Source organism: Pristiophorus japonicus, chromosome 18 (genome assembly GCF_044704955.1).
Source record: "Pristiophorus japonicus isolate sPriJap1 chromosome 18, sPriJap1.hap1, whole genome shotgun sequence".
NCBI lineage: Eukaryota > Metazoa > Chordata > Chondrichthyes > Pristiophoridae > Pristiophorus > Pristiophorus japonicus.
This window is the reverse complement of record NC_091994.1, coordinates 89,720,704-89,745,488: the sequence shown is the minus strand read 5'-3', so window position 1 is coordinate 89,745,488 and position 24,785 is coordinate 89,720,704. Positions and strand designations below refer to the sequence as shown.

General features: G+C 46.7%; 1 protein-coding gene across 3 annotated transcripts in view; it reads left to right on the top strand.

Moving 5' to 3' along the window:
• Window positions 1-24,785, top strand: part of tmco4 (transmembrane and coiled-coil domains 4) — a 109,258-nt gene that overhangs the window by 34,211 nt on the left and 50,262 nt on the right. For all 3 annotated transcript variants that reach the window (XM_070860315.1, XM_070860316.1, XM_070860317.1), the window contains exons 6-10: window positions 1,905-2,002; window positions 3,863-4,006; window positions 7,791-7,910; window positions 11,566-11,730; window positions 13,663-13,799. In XM_070860315.1, the coding sequence (XP_070716416.1) occupies window positions 1,905-2,002; window positions 3,863-4,006; window positions 7,791-7,910; window positions 11,566-11,730; window positions 13,663-13,799 (664 nt within the window). The remainder of the gene's footprint in view (window positions 1-1,904; window positions 2,003-3,862; window positions 4,007-7,790; window positions 7,911-11,565; window positions 11,731-13,662; window positions 13,800-24,785) is intronic.

Sequence of the window (24,785 nt, the reverse complement as noted above, 5' to 3'; positions counted from 1 at the left end):
GGGGGGGTTGGGGGGAGAGAGGGGGGGTTGGGGGGGAGAGGGGGGTTTGGGGGGAGGTGGGGGGGAGAGGAGAGGGGGGGGAAGAGAGAGAGAGAGAGAGAGAGAGAGAGAGAGAGAGCGGGGGGCGAGAAGAGAGCGGGGGTGGAGAAAGAGAACGGGGGGGGAAAGAGAGGCGGGGCAGCGGGTCTCGGGGCGGGGGGGGAGCGGGTGTCGGGTCGGCGGGGGGGGAGCGAATGTCGGGGGGTGGGGGGGGGGAGCGGGTGTCTGGTCGGCGGGGGGGGAGCGGGTGTCTGGTCGGCGGGGGGTGGGGGGAAGCAGGTGTCTGGTCGGCGGGGGGGGGAGCGGGTGTCTGGTCGGCGGCGGGTGGGGGGAAGCAGGTGTCTGGTTGGCGGGGGGGGAGCGGGTGTCGGGTCGGGTCTGGTCGGCGGGGGGGGGGGGAGCGGGTGTCTGGTCGGGGGGGTGGGGTGGGGGAGCGGGTGTCTGGTCGGCGGGGGGAGAGCGGGTGTCGGGTCTTGTCGGGGGTGGGGAGCATGAGCTGGCCGTGGGAGGAGCCTCATTCACGCAGCCCCAGTGAGGCCATTGGACCAGGGCTAGGGGCTGCGTGCTTCGGGCCCCTCCCACACAGTTCGGCGCCTGGAGCTACTGCATTTGCGTGCCGACTGTAGCGCGCATGTGCAGAGGTCCCGGCACTGTTTTCAGCGCAGGGACCTATCTCCGCCCCCCCACTGCTCGTGCTGGCTGCGCCGAGGGCCAGAGGACCTGCAAATAGGTGGAGAATACCGAGGATTTTTTTAGGCGCCGTTTTAGGCGCGAAAAACGGGCGCCCAGATCGGAGGGGCGCCCGTTTTTTTTCTTGTGGAAACTTGGGCCCTTAATCTTATGTAGTAAAGAAGCAATAATGTTCATAATTTTTTTTAAACCGTTTCAATTAGACAACACATGTGTAGATGTGAACAGATGAGACAGACCTATAGACAGCCTACAGTAGGTGTCATCTTCCTCACACTCTGAAATATTCAACCTCCTCGGGCAAAGCTCCTGCCCAGTTTCTCCCTGGATTGCCATCTCATTCTGACTGGGGCTGCATGGATCTGGTGTTTGAATTGTTCATTACTTTGCTTTTGAAGTCTCAGTGCTGCTTCATTTGGAAAAAAAGACCTTGAGTGATTGAAATGTTTTCAGTTATGAAAGAAACTAACCAAACTGATTCAGGCAAATTATTCAGAATTGTGAAGTGTTCAAATGCCAGGGGCCACAAGTTAAAAATGAGAACGTTTGAAGTAAGAAGGGAAGTCGGGGCAAAATTTTTCACTTAAAGGGTAATATTGAGTTATGGAATAAATTATCAAGGGAAGGCATTGAAGTAGACAGTAGTAATGGGGTCAAGAGACAATTAAATGTGTGTTTATAAAGCGAGGGAATTGAGGGATATGGTGAGAAGGTAGGTGGGTTTAAGCTATGGAAAAGGGCCAGACTTGTTGGGCTTAATGGCCATCTGTTTCTTAAAAAAAAACGTCAGATTCAAAGTGAACCACAGCATGTAATCATGTGACAAAGTAGTGATACTTCTCCTCAGTGATGAGAACATCCTGTTTATATCTGGAGCTTAAGATGAGACCAGACCTCTGCCGGTAATCTATTACAAACATGCGTGTTTAATAGGTGGAGATAATATTGATTTTACCATCAGTAATCTCGCATTATAAAGATGCCTGTAACTGAATTTATACTGATGGCATTTTTCTTCTTAATTGCCTTTCCATAAGGATGGTGCTAACTGTAAGTATTCTTATTTGACTACACATATTTTAGATACTGAGAACTCGCTGCAAAATTTCTGTTTCCTTGCTTTGCTAATTTACTTTGTATACTCTAGCTAACCTTGTTCTCTCCAATATTTCCAGAGAATTTGAAATTTCTCGGAAAAAAAAAGATCGTAAAAGGAAATTGAAGAGATATTTCCTTATCGGACTTGCTACAGTGGGAGGCGGGACCGTGATAGGTATGCTATAACTGCAACCAAGTTACAGTGAGAGGTGGCAATGTGATGGGTGTATTATAACTGAAACCAGATTACGGAACTGAAGGGTATGTTCGAACTAAAACCAGGTTATACTGGGAGATAGGATTGCGATGGGTATGTTATACTAAAACCAGGTTATACTGGAAGATGGGACTGTGATGGGTATGTTCTACTATAACCAGATTATACTGGGAGATGGAACTGTGATGGGTATATTAAAAAGAAACACTTGCATTTATATAGTGGCTTTCACGACCACCGGACATCTCAAAGTGCTTTACAGCCAATGAAGTACTTTTGGAGTGTAGTCAATGTTGTAATGTGGGAAACGCAACAGCCAATTTGCACACAGCAAACTCTCACAAGCAGCAATGTGATAATGACCAGATAATCTGTTTTTGTTATGTTGATTGAGGGATAAATATTGGCCAGGCCACCAGAGAGAACTCCCCTGCTCTTCAAAATAGTTTCATGGGATCTTTTTCGTCCACATGGGAGAGCAGATGGGGCCTCGGTTTAACGTCTCATCCGAATGACAGCACCTCCAACAGTGCAGCACTCCTTCAGCACTGCACTGGAGTGTCAGCCTAGATTTATGTGCTCATGTTCCTAGAGTGGGACTTGAACCCACAACCTTCTGACTCAGAGGCAAGTGTGCTACCCACTGAGCCACAGTTGACACTGTTATACTAAAACCAGGTTATACTGTGAGATGGGACTGTGATAGGTGTGTTAGAATGGAAATACATTACAGTACAGTAGTAGATGGAAATATGATAGATGCATTATAACTGAAAGCACATTACAACTCATAAAACTGCATCTGAAAATTGAAATTGGAGATGCATTAACTAATCTAGAAGCTGCTGCATATTAATAACAGAAACTGTCAGTCTGTATAGTTAGAGTGACTGTCTCCTGTGACTCATCAGAGTTGGTTTCACAGTAACATGTTTCAACTGGTTGACAAGGGAAAAACAGCTATAAATCTGGTACATGCTTTGAGACCAGGTGCAAATAGGCGGCACAAACTTCTCCTGCTTAGTTCTCAATACACTTTGCTGAGACAGAGCAGAGGTTCCTCATAGATACTTAAACTGACACTGACATTTTTGAATATTAAAAAAGGAGCCTACTGGACATTTAGTTCTTCATTAATATTAGGAACTTGGAGCATTGAGTAGACTGCCACTTGAGTGATTTTTTGAGGTTTCAGGAAACAGTAAGATGATCTGTGATTGAGCAGTTGATCACATGCTTGGTTGGGGATCCTGTCCATTATATGTTTCACTTGATGAACTGCAGCTTTATACAGCATTTAACTTAGTGAGAGAGGAAAAAAACGACTGTTAATATTTGGATTACCCTTAACTAATTGGCTGAAAAATGCTGTTGGGCTGAGAGTTCCCTCTAACTGTGCTCTGGACCCCACAACATTGGAATGAAATAGTCAAAATTAGTGCAAGGTCAGAAATTGTCAACCAACACAAACCAGCAAAATGTGGCACTTAGCAGTCTAAATCTGTTAAGCTAAAAGTTAGCTTAACTTCTATGTGAATGTCAGCATTCTATTGTAGTGCAGTTAAAAATATGGTGTATGAATTGTACCTTTTGTGTTTTTGTATCGCCTGTGCATAAGTTGGTGAATCACCTGCTGGTAGGTAGGCAATTGTAAATAAGGCAGTGGCTTATGTATGAGATTTGTTGCTGCTTCAAGAGTGGAAAAACTTGTGGTGATTCTTTTAAAAGAAAACTGCACCTTTGAGCTCGGTAATGTAGTGACACGACCACTCGTTCTTTTGTGTGAAGCCACTAACTTATTCTAATTGTTACCTACAGGCCTCACTGGTGGCCTTGCTGCTCCTCTCGTGGCAGCCGGGGCTGCAGCTATAGTAGGCACAGCAGGAGCAGCGGCAATTGGCTCCACAGCAGGAATTGCCATAATAGCATCTTTATTTGGGGCAGCAGGTGCAGGACTGACAGGTAGGCCCGATTTAATTTTTTTGTGCTGATCAAGGTGAGTGATGTTAATGTTGGGGAATGGAACACATTTTCAATTTGGCCACTCACTGTCAATACCAAGTAGTCCAAGGTTAGGAGCAACATGGCTGCATGCAGAATGGCTCAGCCGCGATGCACTCTGTGAGAGAACAGCATCCTACTCTCCCACGTGAAAACGGAACCACAGAACCAGAAAGAGACCAGTCAGCCCATCGTGTCCAAGCCATCTCTTTGCTAGAGCAATCCAACACTAATCCTACTGCCCTGCTTTCTCACCATAGCCCTGTATCTTCCCCTGAGTGAGACACTAAGTGTGAGAAAAGGCCATTCTGCCCATCTAAGCTTCTCTCTCCAGTACGCAAACTCACCTGTCGAACCACATCCCTCTAGTACCCTAGTGCACCAAAAGGACAGTCAAAGGCCATCACCCAAAAAGCAGAGGAAAAAACATCTGATATCAATTTAGGAAAAATTGGGAAATTGCTCCCCAACTCCCGAAGGCAATCGGGCAAAGCTCCGGGAGATTATAGTAACTTATAATTCCTTCTGTTCCCAGCTAACCTACAACTTACCCTCTATAACTAGAACTGTCGTCCTGTCTCAAAAATGTTGTTTGACTTCCTCTTTGAAGGACTGTAGGGAATCCATACTCACCGTATACTTCAGTAATTTGTTCCAGAAGCTGATGGCAGTCTGAAATGAAACGCTTACTACCTCTATGCCTAAGGATTTATATTCATACCCCCTAGTCGCACTGTCTCCATGCTTCTCAAGTAACCTAGCCAACTGGATGTAATCTAATCCCTTCTTCATTTTAAAAACCTCAGTCACATCCACTCTAATTCTGAATGGCTGGAAAGAAAATAGGCCCAACTCCTGGAATCTATGCTGATAACTGCAAGTCTTAAGTCTTGGTATTATCCTCTGCATCTTCTCAATATCTCTCACCACATGGGGAGTCAAAATGGGACACAATACGCCCAAGTGTGTCTGCACAAATGTCAGCAAAATATGCAGCCAAAGTCGTTTTATATTATACTGAGCTCGTAATATGCTTTATTTGCCTCCCAGTGGTCTTGTCGCATGCCTTGAGCACCTTTAATGATTTATCAGTTGTGTCTCACTCTTGATGCTTAGCCTTTAGTAGGTATCTCTGTGTGATATGAACATGCCTGAAGTTTCACAAACCCAAAGGCGCCCTTTGAAGCCAATCCCTTGTTACCCCAACTCACCCATTAAAACATCCAGCTGCATTTTGATTCTCCTTAATTCTCGACAGATTATTCCGTCTTTCTCATTCTTCAAATACTCTTCCCAATAAAATGTTAACTTTTTGCCCTTGATCCTACTTTTCTGCTATAATTTGAAGTACAGATTGAACCTCCTTTATCCAGCACCCTCGGGACCTGGCCTGTGCCGAATGGGGGATTTTTGCCGGACGTGGGGAGGTCACATGTTATTAGGGGAGCAACGCTATACAAACCATTTTTACAACTTTATTGATGTCGATTGGTGTTGGTCAAAAACAGACCGTGTCTTCATTTCTGTGCCATGGCGACCAAGTACACACATTATTGTGTAGATTAAGCGTAATTTTGACAACTTTCATCAACTCTGATCGCTGGCCTGACCCCGCGATCCACTGCCCCAACCTGACCTTCAGGGTTGGCTGGGGGCTGGGAGTGCGGCAGCAAGGAACGCTGCAGGGGAGGGTGGAATCATTGGCCAACACCAGTCATATTTTCTCATTGCTCATCTGTTTCTCAAAGTAAAAAAAAAAGTTCACGGAGTTGCACTGGCAATCTGGCGGAGTTTGCAGCGGATTGGAGTGGTCGGGGATATTTGGGCTGGCTGGGGGCGCGGCAGCGAGGAAGGTCGCCGGGGGTGGGTGGGGGGGATTGCGGTGGTGGAAGAGATAGTGGAGTCGGGAGTCCGGCGGAGTTTGCAGTGGAGTGGTCCAGGATCTTGGGGCTGGGAGTGCGGCAGAGAGATCGAGGGGGGGGGGGGCGGTCGATCGAGGGGGGGGGGGGGGCGGTGGATCGCGGGGTCAGGCCAGCGATTGCGGGAGTCAGCGGCGAGGAAAGACTTCAATTTGTCCATGTCGGAGGCTCGTCTGCGCATGCGCTCCCCCAGCGGCGGGAATGATGCCGAACGAGGGGTGGTGCCGGATAAGGAAGTCCTGGATAAGGGAGGCCCAACCTGTAATATTGTGAGTTTACTTTATCTGTACATTTAATATTTATGGTGAGCTTCCCCTTTAACTGAACTCTTTGTAGACAATACAAGTGAGCTTCATTAATCTTTCCTCAGTACTGTTGCTTTTCTTTGCAACCTCCCTGGTGCTGTCTATTTTTTTCTAGCATTGTATTGTGCATAGAATTCCAGGTGAGGTCTGTATAGTGACTGTAGAATGTCCGCATTCCTTATGTAGATGTGTGCTGTTCTGGCTGAATATCCAGCTATTTGTCAGCTTTTTAACTGCTTCACCACATTATCCAGACATTGAAAGTGATGAGTCTGCTATTGCTCTCGGGCATCTTTCCAAGACTCCTTCTACTAGTTCAATCCCATTCATTGTATGTTTATGATGGTCATTTTTTTAAACTAATCTACAATACTTTACGTTATCGCTAAGTATAAGAGTCAGCCCCTTCACGAAAGGAGGAAAGAAACAAGGGAAAAAAACTGATCCAAGAAAGCATTTTAATTCTATTCTTTAAACAGCCTGCCCTACTCCTCCAGTGCCACATATCCATTTCTCACCCTTACTATCCTTATGCCCTTTCTGAATGAGATTGCTAGCTTAGTGCCAATTTGAATCACATTCGGTTAGTTTTGTGCTGTGGGCCGACAGCACCTAGCAACTGGAGTAGAGGCTGCCCAAACCTATTTCAGCTTGGACCCGTAAAGGCAGAGGTTGGAGGGGTTTTGATTCCATCAGTCCAAGAGGTAAAAGGATAGTTTGAGAGACCACAGCATCACCCTGTCCCAAGTCAGCATGCTTTATGTAAAGACTGGTGGGTTATGAACCTGTATGACTAAGTCCAAGGCACTGTGACACGTATCCATTTATGTTGTTTGGGTGAATTTAGTCACCCCCAATTCGAGATGGAGTACCATCTCACAATGAAGAATCGGAGACGAGAGAAGAAAAAAATGTATTGAAGTGGATAGGAACCAAAGTGAGCTGATCTCATTTCTGCCTTGTTGAACACAGAACAACACCAACAGCAGTGATGAAGGCTACTGTTTAGAGGAAGGCATTTCCAACAGCAGGCTCAAACATTTTCATTTCTGGGGATTTACTGCTGTTTTAAAATGTAATTAACTATGTGCTTAAGTAAATTTAACCCTTTGGGATGTACAGTGGGCCAAAATTACTTCTCAGAAAAGCAAACTGGTACGGGCTTTGCTATGCTTGTGTAAGTGAGGAAGAGAGTAGCATGCTCATTAAGCATGCCCTACATTTTCATTAAAAAAAAACTTCCTGGCTTTACAAACTTTGGAGGGAAAAAGAATCACTCACAGCAATGTGTGTAAATTTAATCCAAATGTGAAAACTGTCCGGCCTAAAACTGCAAGATGTGCATGCCGGTTTTACACATTTTCCAAGTATTATCCAATATACAACAATCTCTCTCATCAATTAAATTCTGCCATAATAGAAATTAATTAATTTTTCTCAGTTATTTTTGACAAACATTTTTTCATTGGAATAATCGTTTGTCGGTGTAGGTAGTTACATCTGGTTTTCATTCCCTTTTAGGATATAAAATGAAGAAGAGGGTGGGAGCCATCGAAGAGTTTGAGTTTCTTCCTCTGACTGATGGAAACCAACTGCACATCACAATCGCTATCACCGGCTGGTTGTGCACGGGAAAGTATGGTACGGAGAACACAAATCAAGAGCAAATTCTTTTCCATTTAAAAAACAATTGTATTTACTCCAGAGACGAAGTTTGCCTCAGGAAATTGTCTGGCAGCATAATTCAGCTTTCCCTAGGAATTGTTCCAAATCTGTTTTCGTGCCGGAATTTCCCCTGAGGTGTCGCTGCCCTCGCTGCAATCAACTAATTTATCCCAGACCCTGGAGTGAATCTGGGACTTCCCTGATCTGTATGGCTCAGTACTATTCCAGGCAGATCCTTTCCCTACTGAGCTATCGGGGAAGTTCCAGGCAACCTTTTACAAAAAGGCAAAAAGAGGTATTTATCTACAAAAGAGAACATAATCCTCACCTGAGTGAAGCAAGTAAGTGTGAAGCTTTGCTGCAGTGCTCTCCACTCATCCCAGTTGAGTAGTGTGTGGGCAGCAATGAAGTTTGAGAAAAAAAAGCCACTTTAATAAGTTTGTGCAGTGTTTTGGATTAACTTCCCACTTGCCACTTGGAATAAAAAAAAATAAAAGGATATGATCATTTAGCATGGTATTTCCAATTGACCGGCTTTGACAGGCAGAAATCGAATTTAGTTTGAAGAGATTGGTAGTAATTTCAGATATGGGAATTTGTATGTGACAAGGTTACTAACTCTCTTTTAATTTTGTACCTTGAGTCACTCTTCCTCAGTAGGTATTGTAGCCGCTCTGGTTCACATTAGTCTTCACAGTGGGTCAAACTCAATTACAGATAATGCGCTACGCTTGCCTGGAAAGCTTTCAGATATAAAAATAGCTAGTGAGGATGTCGGTGCTACAGACTGTCATTATATTAGCATCTCTGTTGCCAGGAAACTGCTCTGCTTATCGGGACGGAGATTTTGGAGTAAGCAGTTAATGTTTTTTGAACCCTAGAATGTAGGAAGGAAGAACTTGAACTTATAAAGCATCTTATTACATCTCCCAGGATGCCCCAAAACACTTCACATACAATGAATTACTTAGAAGTGCAGTCATTGTTGTTCTATAGGCAAATTTGGGTCAAAGCTGGCACAAAACTGAGGTCTAAAGAGCAGCATTTTCTCACTGAGAGTGTGTGCTGCAGCAGGTTATACTGGCAAGATCGCTTCTGAATAGAAATACAAGTGTAAATGAGAAACCGGGTGAGATAGAACAACAAAGAGGCGTCTGGACACAGCGGGAAAGATCACTTTTCTGATTATAAATCTGGATGTTACAATAATGCAAATAATAATGAGGTGTTTGAGCTTAGAGAGTAAAACTGCATAGGTTGTATTCCTTGGGCGTGGAATGAACTTATCCATCACTAGAGGGCAGGCATAGCCCTTGGCATTGAACTGACTAGAGTATGGTAGAATTGTAAACTGCAGTCCATGTTTTATCCAATGTCAGTCGAATGAAAGAAAGTGAATGGGGACAGCTGGAAAGCAGTCAGGAGTGCAAGCACAACTTGACACTTTGCTCTTCCCTAGTTCAGGAGCATTAGGGTCAATAACAGTGCTTGGACTTTCTCCCCGCAAGATCAGGCTCAGCTGTGATGCCTTCCATGGTTAAGCAGCCTTCAATCACTGTATAGGCTCAGACATGAAAAGCAACCAGTTGGCAGGGATAATTACTTCACCTAGTGCCCATTGAACTTTGCCCCAGCAACAGTCAGTATCTTCAGGGGAGATGGGGAGAAAATCGAGCAGAAGCTGCAGCCAATTTCTGTTGTGATTCAACAAACTAGTTGGCTAGCTGTCAAATAAAAGTCAGAGCACCTGGTCATGACTAAGGAGTTTGTATGTGTTTCATGGTACATTTTACAAATCATTAAATTATTTTTTATTATGAATGTATTTGCAGCTTACATACACGGTCGCATTTGAGTCAAAAATCAGACGGTGATAGATTGTACATCTTATGTTTAGCGCCCATCCGTAGCGACACGACTTTCAGTCTCACCCAGATATGTGGCCTCCGAGTCATCACACATCTATAGGGCAAAAAAATTATGTTCTGTTAAGCTACCAATTAAATATCTGAAATGTGAACACATTAAAAGTAGCCAAATGTACAACTGTGAGGCATAAGCAGCAGAAAAATAATTGAGAAAATAATTAATGTCTTCAGTAATAACACAGCTTAAGTCGTTCAGTGAAACTCCTAATATAACAGCATTTAACTTGAGGTTTTGTTTTGTGTTGCTGAGGAGTCTGATGTTTCTGCTGGAGCCAGAGGAGGAATATTTTATGAGGAGTGTGCATAGACTCCCACCAATGCCAACAGCAGTGTCAATCTACAGATCAGATCATACTTCATTGAGATAGAATACAATATGCCCACCGATTTATGGTACCTGTACATCCAATAGGAAAGCAGTTATAGTTTAGTTTACTGCCCTAACAGGTGGAAACAAGGCAGTTGGTTGATGTAAATGTTTAGACGGGGTCTTACTGCAGTTGTACAGGGCCTTGGTGAGGCCTCACCTGGAGTATTGTGTTCAGTTTTGGTCTCCTAATCTGAGGAAGGACGTTCTTGCTATTGAGGGAGTGCAGCGAAGGTTCACCAGACTGATTCCCGGGATGGTCGGACTGACATATGAGGAGAGACTGGATCAACTGGGCCTTTATACATTGGGGTTTAGAAGGATGAGAGGGGATCTCATAGAAACATACAAGATTCTGACGGGACGGGACAGGTTAGATGCGGGTAGATTGTCCCCGATGTTGGGGAAGTCCAGAACCAGGGAACACAGTCTTAGGATAAGGAGTAGGCCATTTAGGACTGAGACGAGGAGAAACTTCTTCACTCAGAGAGTTGTTAACCTGTGGAATCCCATGCCGCAGAGAGTTGTTGATGCGAGTTCATTGGATATATTCAAGAGGGAATTAGATATGGCCCTTACGGCTAAAGGGATCAAGGGGTATGGAGAGAAAGCAGGAAAGGGGTACTGAGGGAATGATCAGCCATGATCTTATCGAATGGTGGTGCAGGCTCGAAGGGCCGAATGGCCTACTCCTGCACCTATTTTCAATGTTTCAATGGTGTGCATAATTTGAACCATCACAGAATGACATCGGCTTGATGGACCAGCTGGTGTTTTCTTGTCCTTCATTTTCAATTGTAAAGATGAGAAAAATTGATGGCTGATGCAAAGCATCAGAGTGAAAAGAGGACCTGACGTTAATCTGTCGCATTTCTTTCAGACACTGCGTATATGCTTTTCTGGCTTTATGCGAGGTTTCCAGCCTCCCAAGGATGGCTACGTGAGCCTTGGATATGTAGCAACATACTTGCCCCTGAGTCAGAAGGTTGTGGGTTCTAGCCTCACGCCAGGATTTGAGCAGACACTTCGGTGCAGTGCTGAGGGAGTGCTGCATTGTTGGATGAGACATTAAACTGTTAAGTTGGCTCTCAGGTAGACTTAAAAGATTTCTTGGCACTATTCGAAGAAGAACAGGGGAGTTAATTTGTCTGGGACCTTGCAATGGGCCAAGTGACTTCCCTATTTCACTACACTACAACAGTGACTACACATCAATAATACTTCATTAACTGTAAAGCACTTTGGAATGCCCTGAGGTCACGATAGGTGATATATAAATGTAAGTTTGTTTATATTCTTCCTAAATCATGCATTTGTTTCCACACTGCTCCATCAGGAAGTTTTGAGGCACCATGGCGAAGCCTACTGCAGTCCAAGGAACAGTATTGCCTAGCCTGGGAGTCAAAGTATTTGATGGAATTGGGTAATGCCCTCGTATCCCTGCTGAATGGCCTGGTCAATATTGTGGCACAGGAAGCCCTAAAATACACTGTTCTGTCAGGTAAGGCAAACACCCACAATGGCTATTGTCTTCTAGTGGCATTTTCAACAAGATTCATTCCTATTTTTTGTTACCAATGAGAGATTTAGCACAGAAAAAAATTTATATCATCAAGTAGATTGATTTTTAAAACAAATTGTTGCACAAGAACAATTGGTAGAATGGACCACATTTAATGGCCAGCAAAATAGCAACCATTTAATGTTAATAATCTCTCTGTGGTACACTAATTGTTAATAATCTCATTGCAGTATTCTAATTGTTAATGGTCCCCATGCATTATTCTAATTGTTAATTTCCCTACAGTATCCTAATTGTTAATTTCCTTACCGTATCCTAATTGTTAATAAGTTGCCAGCAGTCATCATCATTATAGGCAGTCCCTCGAATCGAGGATGACTTGCTTCCACGTCAAAAAGTTCACAGGTGTTTCAATGATGGCCCTAAAATTCCAGGTCTGAACTAAATCTTCAAGGGTGGAAGATGCCTGTGCGTGGATTTTTTTTTAACGTGCGGTGGCCGTTGCACACCAGCCACCACACGGGCTTGACAGAGATAGGTCTTGGTCCAGTAGCAAGGATTAACCAAGACGAGTGGACCTCGTGTGCACACATATCGCAGTGTGGGCTGGCCCGTGCTGCCCCTGGGCCCTCGCCTCTTCTGGGCCCCGAACTCGAGCCTCTCCTGGGCCCCGATCATGTCCCTCTACGAACTCTTGCCTCTCCTTCGCTCCGACCTCGCTGCTCCTGCAGTACCTGCCCACGTTCCAATCACCGACCTGGACCTTGATGACGTCACTCTTCACTGCTGTTGCTCTCCTGCTCCAGCTCGTGCTGCTCCCTGGAATGGTGTGCCTCCACGCTGCTCCTTCTGCTCCCCGGCCTGCTCCGATCGTGCTCGCAGGCCGGGGGCCGCTCAGCCTGTTCTTATTGCCATAGCCTCCTTCTAATGTTCTAATTTTTGGGAAGCACCTGCATTCTAATTATTGGTAATCTTCCTGCAGTATTCTAATTGTTGGTGACACCGGCAGTATTCTAATTGTGAGCAAACTCCAGCATTTTTTTTCTGATTGATTGTGAGGTTTGTTTTCTCATTATTGCCCTTCCTTGTGCTTTTTGCAAAATTTTAGGAATGTGATTGAATTCTGAATCTGCGATGTGATTGATGACATTAATTAAGAGGAATGTGGTTAAAATGTCACTCGTTGCAATTTGAAGTTTGGAATTCTTTGAGACTATGGGGCCGAAATTCAGCTCCAAATAAGGCCCGTTACCGCCCATTTGCGGCGGCCATGCGGCAGAGTCGAACGGCCGCCGATTTCTGGTCGAATGGCCGCCGCAAGCTAAATTCAGCTCCGGGGTTTTTCTGGCGGTCCCCAGTTCCGCCCCGCCGCTGTGCATGCGTCATCAATGCGCACACCGTCGGGACCCCCACCTCCATCGAGATTTAGCGAGTAAAATCTTATTGTTGCTGAGCGGTGCCCCCGACAGCTTTTTCTGCTCTCCTGCCCTGGGCTTCCCACCTTCTCTTCAATCAGGATTCCCCTCTTGTGGTGGGACTGTTCCCCTGGATCCCTGGCAGCAGCCGAACCCACCGCCTGATTTTAATGATTGGCCAGCCGCTTCCCACTAACTTCCTGGCAGTTTGGGTTTTACTACTGCTTCATGACGAGTTGGTGGCTCGATTTTCCGTGTTCCCACCTGGGAGTTAAAATAAAACCCAAAGTCTCTAATGTCCTATTTGTACAGTATTACACAGCCACTTTGAACAATGATTCTTCCAGTGCTACGGGTTACATTGGGGACCAGAACCCCAACAAGAGGAAAACAGATGTACATGGGCCTCGGTTTCTCCAGAGGCAGCAGCAATGGTTGTTGAACTTGGCTCATACCCAGTTCATATCTTTAACAATCTTATCTTTGCATTTGCTAGGTATCGTGACTGCACTGTCATGGCCAGCCTCACTACTGACTGTTGCTAACGTCATCGACAACCCCTGGGGAGTCTGCCTCAGTCGGTCAGCTGAAGTTGGAAAGCATCTAGCCCAGGTGCTCCTGAGCAGGCAGCAGGTAATAGGCATATTCCAGGTTGGGTGATGCAACTGGCAGATTAATGATCATAAGCAAAAGCAAATTCTCTAAATTTGCCAAAGCACCAATTAGTAAAATTATTGATGTAAAATGCACTCAGCATTCAATGTGCAAAACCCCAGTATTTTTTTATGTTCCAGTGTTTCTTCCTTCCTCTTATTCTGAAAGTTTAGATTTCCTCACTGGTGCACAGATCCACACGTTACATCCAATACCTCACCCAAGTGGCTATTATTCATGACTGAGTATTGGCAGAGTATCCAACTGTCCAAGGCATCGCTTTTGAGTTCAAACCTGCCATCCACAAACATACACTTGTTATAGAGGTCACTTTATAACAAACAAGCCGCATTTATATCGAGCTTTTCATGCAACAAAGCATCCCAAAGCTCTACACAGATGAGAGACAGGCACTGAGCAGAAGAGTTCGAGGTGTTGATTGAGGGCATGGTTAAGGAGGATGTTTTTGAAGGGCTAGAGAGAAGTAGCAAGGGGTTAAAGAGGGACGTTCTGTGTTGGGCCAAGGCAGTTGGAGGTGGAGCAGGAAGAGGGGGAATGCAAAGAGCGGAGGGCACGCACTGTCGGAGTTTGCAGAAGTAGGGAGGGTTAAGGATCCTGACGGACTTGTAGATGAGTACTAGAATTTTGAATATGATATATAGGGGGATGGGGAGCCAGTGGAGGTTGGCATGGTTGAAAGTGGAACAGGACATAGTGTGGGCTAGGATGTGGGCACTGGATATTTGGACAACTTGCAGTTTGTGCAGGGTGGAACTCGAGAGGTGAGCAAGGCGAGCATTAAAGTAATTGAGTCTTGAAACTCTCATCCATGGTTTCTACTGTTCAACAGTAATGGAGGTGAGGTGAATGCGGAGGCAGAAATGGGCATTCTTGGCAGTGGTTAGTATGTGGGGTTTGAAGCTCAGATCCGAATCAAACAGGACACTGAGGTTATGCCTCTTAAGTATATATACAGTGAACCCTTGTGCTAATGAATGATATTGCCATGGGAAAGCATGTAAACAAGAAAAACGAGGAGGCCAAGTCCATTTGATTCCCAGGACTCCTCTGCGCTGCTCTACTGGATTGCACTGTATATCACTCTGCTCTGCCACTTAATCTCCTCAAGTGTAAAGTAACATGTTCGATACTGCAGAGCCCGTCACCTCCTGTTGTTGTTACCTGCTGAGCTTCAGCACTGTATCTCACTGCACTGCTGGCTTCTCGCTCTGCTGTCCTGGACAGAAATCCACTTTCTTCTGATCGGAATTCCATTTCTCCACGGTCTTTTGGGCATTACTGTGATCTCCACCTTTGCCACCACTTTCTACTAACAGAATATTCTCTATTCCAGTACCTGGTCTGCTTCTGCGGGCTCTGTTTTCTGCTCCACTGGGAATTTTCACTCTATGCTGAACTACTTCTCATTCATTCCTGGCGGTTTTAATCTTGTTCTGGATTCTGCCTCCATGCTGCCAAACGATCTCTGCTTTGCTGCTATCTGCTTGCTTCCTTTGGCCGCCGACTGCGTTAATTCTTCAGAACTCATAACGTCGCTGCACCGGTTCCTCAAGCTCCTGCTGCTGTTCTCGATCTTGTGTGCTCCTCATCCCTCTACATCTGTCCCCTTGGACTGCTCCTTCACCTGTACCGAGCCTTTCGCCCTCTCCTGGCTCCCTGGACTTCATTGATTTTGGGTCCTTGGGTTTCACTCTCACTGCTCGTCGCTCTTCTGCTTGTATATCGCATCTACTCGTGTTAACATCTGAGACCACAATGCCCCTCCGCTGGACCCCTGGATCAGTCATTCATCTCCTGTGTCCAGTGTTGGGCTCCACATCACCAGACAGAAATTGATGGTTCCAGACCATATGTGTAGAAGGGAGGCTGGATTGATTTGTGGGTTTAGTACAGGTGCAGTGTCCAAGATCCGGAATGTTCCATAATCCGGACCTGCCGACCTCGAGGTCCCACCGCTGCCTGACCGTGGGCCTCGCCTCACTGCCCCTCGACTCGCCGCCGCTGCCCGTACCTCGATGCCGCTGCCCTTACCTCGGGGCCTCCTCGCCGGCCGCCTGAACACCACCTCCGCAACGGAGCCCCGCCCGACCAGTTCCTCTTCGGAGCCCCGCCCGACCAGTTCCTCTTCGGAGCCCCGCCCGACCAGTTCCTCTTCGGAGCCCCGCCCGACCAGTTCCTCTTCGGAGCCCCGCCCGACCAGTTCCTCTTCGGAGCCCCGCCCGACCAGTTCCTCTTCGGAGCCCCGCCCGACCAGTTCCTCTTCGGAGCCCCGCCCGACCAGTTCCTCTTCGGAGCCCCGCCCGACCAGTTCCTCTTCGGAGCCCCGCCCGACCAGTTCCTCTTCGGAGCCCCGCCCGACCAGTTCCTCTTCGGAGCCCCGCCCGACCAGTTCCTCTTCGGAGCCCCGCCCGACCAGTTCCTCTTCGGAGCCCCGCCCGACCAGTTCCTCTTCGGAGCCCCGCCCGACCAGTTCCTCTTCGGAGCCCCGCCCGACCAGTTCCTCTTCGGAGCCCCGCCCGACCAGTTCCTCTTCGGAGCCCCGCCCGACCAGTTCCTCTTCGGAGCCCCGCCCGACCAGTTCCTCTTCGGAGCCCCGCCCGACCAGTTCCTCTTCGGAGCCCCGCCCGACCAGTTCCTCTTCGGAGCCCCGCCCGACCAGTTCCTCTTCGGAGCCCCGCCCGACCAGTTCCTCTTCGGAGCCCCGCCCGACCAGTTCCTCTTCGGAGCCCCGCCCGACCAGTTCCTCTTCGGAGCCCCGCCCGACCAGTTCCTCTTCGGAGCCCCGCCCGACCAGTTCCTCATCGACGGGGCCGGCAACCCAAACAGCTCCTCACTGACATTCCGAAATCCGGAAATACCCGAACCTGGGCTCGGGTGTTTCCGGATTTGTGACGTCAAAGACGTTCCAAAGTCCGGAAAAATGCAGATTCCAGACTGGCCTCGGTCCTGAGGGTTCCGGATTCCGGGCGCTGCACTTGTATTGTGTGGCACAAAGAGTGGCTGAGGGAGTTTGAGTATTGATGGGAAATCTGATTTTGGGAGTTAAAATAAGATAGGTAATTTTGGTGTGTGCAAGTACGTTTTGTCCAAAATATGGAGGAAACAGTGGGCATGATTAAAATCAGAAACTACATGTAAATGTTTTCTCCTCGAGGCTGATGAACTTGCGTGAACTAAATGACCAGAAAGGGATTGGGGACTGAATCAAGTCAATTGATGTGTCAGTATTCATATTTGAGAAGGCAAAGTACATATAATCACAGAATCATACAGCAAAGAAGGAGGATATTCAGCCCATCGTGTCTGTGCTGGCTCTTTGAAAGAGCTATCCAATTAGTCCCACTCCCCTGCTCTTTCACATAACTCTACAAATTCCTCTTTTTCAAGTATATATCCAATTCCCTTTTGAAAGTTGCTATTGTATCTGCTTCCACCATCCTTTCAGGTAGTGCATTCCAAATCATAACAATTCGCTGCATAAAAAAGTCTTACTTCCCCCTGGCTTTTTTTTACCAATTGTCTTAAATCTGTACCCTCTGGTTACCGACCCCCCTGCCGTGAAAACAGTTTCTCCCTTTCGACTCGATCAAAATCCCTCATAATTTTGAACATCTCTATTAAATCTCCTCTTAACCTTCTCTGCTCTGAAGAGAACAATTCCTCATCTCTGGTACCATTCTGGCAAAGTTCCTCTGCACCATCTCAACAATAATAGCTTGCATTTATATAGCACCTTTAATGTTGTAACAGTGTCCCTAGGTGCTTCATAGAAGCATTTGATAAAATTTGACAGCTAGACACAGAGATATTAGGATTGGTCAAAGAGGTAGATTTTGGGGAGAGAGAGGCAGAGAGATTTAGGGAGGGAATTCTAGAGCTTTAGGGCCTACGGCCCAAATTTCCCCATGAGTTGCACCATTTTTTTTGGTGTAACTTGATTTTTCTGGTGTATCTTTTTAGTTGCAAATATGACCATTTAATTTGCGCCAGTGTAAGTTAGTTAGGTTTTTTGTTAGGTCAGTTTTTTTTTCAAAAGGGGGCATTCCCAGCCATTTACACCATTTATGCCAATTTGACCAGAAAAAAGTTGTACTAAACTAACTTAGGGCAGCGAATGTATCCACTTTTGTCTGCACAGAAAGACCTTACTTACAGTTAAGGAATCGGTGCAAGTAACTACATTTAAAGCACCACGAAGCATCAAACAAAGCACAAAAAGTAATAAGCAATTAATTAACAAATAAAATAGAAGGAACCCTTGCACCTAAAGCACCTAAATCAATCAGTAAATAACAAATTAAAAAATAGAACTCCTACCTTAGGGAACGCAGCGGGCCACTGATGAGGGAGCCCATTCGGCCAGGGCTAGGGACGGCGTACTTCGGCCCCTCCCACACAGCCTGCAGCGCGCGTTTGCCGAAACGGCCTGCCAGGAGCTACTGCGCATGCGCGCAGACTCTAGTGCGCACGTGCAGAGTTCCCGGCACTGTTTTCAGCGCCGGGACCTAGCTCCGTCCCCCTCTCTTCATTGTACGCCACGCCAGCTCCACAGATGGCCCGAGAATCGTCCATGATCGCAGGGAGTTTTTTCAGCGCTGCTTCTGAGGTTAAAAAGTCGGCGGGGGCTCGGAGGTGCGCGGAAAAAACTGGAGGGCCAAATTTGGGTCCAATGCAACCGAAGGCACGGTCACCTATGTTGGAGCGATGAAAATCGGGATGCGCACGAGGCCAGAATTGGAGGAGCCCAGATATCTCTCAGGGTTTCGGGGCTGGAGAAGATTACAGAGATCGGGAGGGGTGAGGCCATGGAGGGATTTGAACACGAGAATCATAATTTTAAAATTGAGGTGTTGCCGGACCGGGAGCCAATGTAGGACAGCTAGCACAGGGGCATTCCATTGGCTTGACATCCTTCTTAAACTGTGGTATGCAGAATTGGACACAACACTTTTGCTGAGGCCTAACCAGTGATTTATAAAGATTTATCATAGCACCTTGCATTTGTACTCTATGCCTCAAGATAGGAAGCCAAGGAACCCTATGCTTTTTCAGTCTTATCTTTGAAGGTGGCAGGACAAATTGATTTGTGTATGTGAACGCTCAGATCTCTCTGTTCGTGCATCCCTTTTAAAATTGTATCATTTAGTTTATCTTGCCTCTCCTCACTTTTCCTTCCAAAATGCATCACCTGACACTTCTCTGCATTGAATTTCATCTGCCGTGTGACTGCCCATTTCACCAGTCTGTGTATATCCTCCTGAAGTCTGGAACTATCCTCCTCACTGTTTACTACATTTCCAAACTGAGTGTCGTCTGTAAACTTTGAAATCATGCCCTGTGTACCCAAGTCCAGGTCATTAATATATATCAAAAAGTGCAGTGGTCCTAATACTGACCCCTGGGGGACACCATTGTATACTTCCCTCCAGTCTGATAAACAATTGTTCACCATCACTCCCTGCTTTGCCTCATAGCCAATTGTGTATCCAGGCTGCCACTGCCCCTTTAATCTCACGGGCTTCTATTCTGCTAATGTCTATTATGTGACACTATCAAACACCCTCTGACAGTCCATATACACAATATAAACTGAAACACCTTCATCAACCCTCTCCATTTTTTCAGTAAGAACTCAAATGTTCTTAAATGTAGTCCAATGGAGTATACTGGAGATACAGATTAAATAAGACAATTAAGTGTTTCGGACTGGTTAGAAATGATTGGAAGTTAAAATAAATTAAAAACTAAAACATTTTTAAATTGCAAATGCTGCCAAACTGAAATAAAAATGAATAATGCTGGAAATGCGTGGTAGGTCTGTCAGTAAATGTAAATGGAAGCAGGGTCTATGCCCAAAATACAAATCTGTATTTTGACTTTTTAGAAATGGATCTGGATTATGTAAAACAGAAGCTGTGTGGGCTGAGTGACAATTTCCGATTTGGCATGACACGTTAATGACAGTTTCACAGTCCCAGCTTGAGACTACTTGAGTTGCTATTGAAGACATTGAAGCTTTGCATAGAGTAGATAGTGGGCTAGAGGGGTCTGCACCTTCATCGGTGCCAGCAACAGCTACAGGGACCGCCCAGGAGAGAGTGCACACCACCTCCGCCCCCGTCTCCCCCACCCCACCCCACCCATCGCCGATCTATTGATGAGGACATCATGCGACTAGCAATGACCACTGGTCTCACACAACCAGTTATACGAGGTATTGGAAACCTTGCCACGGAGTTTCAGCACTGTGCCTGAGAGTGTGGATGTGCCCACTTCAAGCTGTATCATAATGAGGAACTGAAAGATATCCTTATTGGGCGGGAAATTGTGTTGGGGAAATTGATGGGATTAAAGGCCGCTAAATCCCCGGGTCCTGATAGTCTGCATCCCAGAGTACTTAAGGAAGTGGCCCTAGAAATAGTGGATGATTGGTGATCATTTTCCAACAGTCTATCGACTCTGGTTCAGTTCCTATGGACTGGAGGGTAGCTAATGTAACACCACTTTTTAAAAAGGGAGGGAGAGAGAAAGCGGGTAATTATAGACCGGTTAGCCTGACATCAGTAGTGGGGAAAATGTTGGAATCAGTTATTAAGGATGAAATAGCAGCACATTTGGAAAGCAGTGACAGGATCGGTCCAAGTCAGCATGGATTTATGAAGGAGAAATCATGCTTGACAAATCTTCTGGAATTTTTTGAGGATGTAACTAGTAGAGTGGACAAGGGAGAACCAGTGGATGTGGTGTATTTGGACTTTGAAAAGGCTTTTGACAAGGTCCCACACAAGAGATTGGTGTGCAAAATCAAAGCACATGGTATTGGGGGTAATATACTGACGTGGATAGGGAACTGGTTGGCAGACAGGAAGCCAAGAGTTGGGATAAATGGGTCCTTTTCAGAATGGCAGGCAGTGACTAGTGGGGTGCTGCAGGGCTCAGTCCTGGCACCCCAGCTCTTTACAATATACATCAATGATTTAGATGAAGGAATTGAGCGTAATATCTCCAAGTTTGCAGATGACACTAAACTGGGTGGCCATGTGAGCTGTGAGGGGGACGCTAAGAGGCTGCAGGGTAACTTGGACAGGTTAGGTGAGTGGGCAAATGCATGGCAGATGCAGTATAATGTGGATAAATGTGAGGTTATCCACTTTGGGGGCAAAAACAGAATATTATCTGAATGGCGGCAGATTAGGAAAAGGGGAGGTGCAACGAGACCTGGGTGTCATGGTTCATCAGTTATTGAAAGTTGGCATACAGGTACAGCAGGCGGTGAAGAAGGCAAATGGTATGTTGGCCTTCATAGCTAGGGGATTTGAGTATAGGAGCAGGGAGGTCTTACTGCAGTTGTACAGGGCCTTGGTGAGGCCTCACCTGGAATTTTGGGCCCAAGTTTCCACATGATTTGCGCCTGATTTTTAGGAGCAACTGGTGGAGAACGGACTATCTTAGAAATCGCAATTCTCCACATTTTTTTTTCTGCAGTTCTAGTCAGGTAGAACAGTTCTACTTTGGAACAGAATTTTTTCTTCAAAAGGGGGCGTGTCCGGCCACTGATGCCTGATTTCAAAGTTTCCACAGTGAAAAACGTACTCCAAACTAACTTAGAATGGAGCAAGTGAAGATTTTTGTAGAACTGAAAAAACCTGTTCTACACATTAAAAAAATCAGGCGCAGGTTACAAATTAGGCGTAGGGAACGAGGGGGGGGGAAGGGGGAAGGGAAGTCATTAAATTCTACAATAAATCCTTATTTATACTTCTACAAATATTATACAAATAAATCCAACCTGAATAAACATAAGCAAAGAAAAGATTAAATAAACCATTTTCCTACCTGTGTGAAAGTTCTTCAGGCAGGCCTTTAGGAAGTGGTTTGCCATCGGGACCAAAGGCTGAACGGGCCGGGCCCGAGATTTCGGGCAGGGCCCGTCCCCAGCAGAAGAGGTAGGTGGCGTTGGGTCGGGTCGGGGAGAGAGGTTCGGTTTGGGTCGGAGGGTGAGAGGGTGAGAGGGTGAGAGGGTGAGAGGGTGAGAGGGTGAGAGGGTGAGAGGGTGAGAGGGTGAGAGGGTGAGAGGGTGGGAGGGAGAGAGGGAGATCAGGTCGGGGAGAGGGAGGTCAGGTCGGGGAGGGGGAGGTCAGGTCGGATCCAGTCCGGGGGCGAGAGTAGAGTCGGGTCGAGTCGGGTGGGAGCGGCAGATGCAGACGGGTCGGTTCTGGTCCGGTCGGGGTGGGGGGCGAGGGCGGGGGGGGCGGATGCAGGAGCGGCAGGGAAGCAGGAGCGGCAGCAAACAGGCGGGTCGAGTCGGGTCCGATCCGGTCGGGGGCGGGGGAGCAGGAGCAGGAGCGGGAGTCGGCAGGAAGCAGGAGCTGGCTGTGGGAGGAGCCTTATTCACGCAGCCCCAGTGAGGCCATTCAGCCAGGGCTAGGGGCTGCATGCTTCGGGCCCCTCCCACACAGTTTCGGAGCTACTGCACTTGCGTGTCCACTATAGCGCGCATGTGCAGAGCTCCCGGCACTGTTTTCGGCGCAGGATCCTAGCTCCGCCCCCTACAGCTCCCGCGCCGAGGGCCAGAGGACCTGCAGGGAGGTGGAGCATACGGAGGTTTTTTTTAGGCGCACTTTGTGGCACGAAAAACGGGCGCCCAGCTTGGAGGAGCGCCCGTTTTTTATCGTGTGGAAACTTGGGGCCCATTGTGTTCAGTTTTGGTCTCCTAATCTGAAGAAGGACGTTCTTGCTATTGAGGGAGTGCAGCGAAGGTTCACCAGACTGATTCCCGGGATGGCGGGACTGACATATGAGGAGAGACTGGATCAACTGGGCCTTTATACATTGGAGTTTAGAAGGATGAGAGGGGATTTCATAGAAACATCTAAGATTCTGATGGGGCGGGACAGGTTAGATACAGGTAGAATGTTCCCGATGTTGGGGAAGTCCAGAACCAGGGGACACCGTCTTAGGATAAGTGTTAGGCCATTTAGGGCTGAGATGAGGAGAAACTTCTTCACTCAGAGAGTTGTTGATGCCAGTTCATTGGATCCATTCAAGAGGGAGTTAGATAAGGCCTTTAATGCTAAGGGGATCAAGGTATAGGGAGAGAAAGAAGGAAAGGGGTACTGAGGGAATGATCAGCCATGATCTTATTGAATGGTGGTGCAGGCTCGAAGTGCCAAATGGCCGAAACCTGCACCTATTTTCTATGTTTCTATATTGCATTTCTAGTAAAGTATATTGCATATTTCCTTGCACCTGTGTACCTGGAGACGTTTTTCTGTGTCTCTAAGGCAGCCTGCTTCCACTTCAGAAGCTTCAGTTGGTGCGAACAGGAATAAAAAAAAACTTTTAACAGCAGAGATCGACCAGTTAGCTCAACAGTGTCTCCCATTTATCTTAGTTCAACCCCACTACCCACCACCTTACTACACCCCTCAAACCCACTTTGGCCTTCTCACCATATTCCTCAACACCACCTACCTACCTTTTCACTATGTTGCTCAACCCCATTTACCCATTTTTCACCATATCCCTGCGACCTACCCGCCTCACCATATTACTCAACCTCACCTTTTTACCGTATCTTTTAATCTCACCTACCCACCTTGTTGCTATATTCCTTAATCCCACCGACCCACCTTCTGACGATATCCCTCAACATCTACCACCACGGTTGCAGTGTGTACTATCTACAGGATGCACTGCAGCAACTCGCTAAGGCTTCATGAGAAGTATCTGCCCTCCAGAGCATCCCTGATTGTAATCGCTCAACCATTGATGGCTGTGCCTCATATTGCCAAGGCCCCAAGCTCTGCAATTCCCTGCCTAAACCTCTCCGCCACTCTACCTCTCTTTCCTCCTTCAAGATGCTCCTTAAAACCTACCTCTGTGGCCAAGCTGCGCTAATTTTGACTTATGCAGCTCGATATCAAATTTTTATTGCATAATACTCCTGTGAAGCGCTTTGGGACGTTTCACTATGTTAAAGGCGCAATATAAATACAAGTTATTGTTATTCCAAACCCACCACCTAGAAGGACATGAGGCAGCAGCTTGGGCGCACCATATTCTCCAGGTTCCCCTCATCACGCAGTATCCTGACTGGGACCTGTATTGCCATTTCTTCATCGGCATAAATCAAACTTCTGGCACCCTCTACCTAACAACATTGTGAGAGCTCCTTCACCACACAGACAGCGGTGGTTGAAGAAGGCGGCCCACCATCACATAAGAACATAAGAAATAGGAGCAGGAGTAGGCCATACAGCCCCTCGAGCCTGCTTCGCCATTCAATAAGATCATGGCTGACCTGATCATAGATTCAACTCCACTCCCTGCCCGCTCCCCATAACTCTCTAACCCCTTGTCGTTTAAAAAACTGTCTATTTCCATCTTAAATTTATTCAATGTCCCAGCTTTCACAGCTCTCTGAGGCAGCGAATTCCACAGATTTACAATCCTCTGAGAGAAGAAATTTCTCCTCATCTCTGTTTTAAATGGGCGTCCCCTTATTCTAAGATCTTGCCCTCGAGTTCTAGTCTCCCCCATCAGTGGAAACATCCTCTCTGCATCCATCTTGTCAAGCGCCTCATAATCTTATACGTTTCGATAAGATCATCTCTCATTCTTCTGAATTCCAATGAGTAGAGACCCAACCTACTCAACCTTTCCTCATAAGTCAACCCCCTCATCCCCGGAATCAACCTAGTGAACCGTCTCTGAACTGCCTCCAAAGCAAGTATATCCGATTGTAAATATGGAAACCAAAACTGCACGCAGTATTCCAGGTGTGGCCTCACCAATACCTTATATAGCTGTCGCAAGACTTCCCTGCTTTTATACTGCATCTCCTCTGCAATAAAGGCCAAGATACCATTGGCCTTCCTGATCATTTGCTGTACCTCCATACTAACCTTTTGTGTTTCATGCACAAGTATCCCCAGGTCCCGC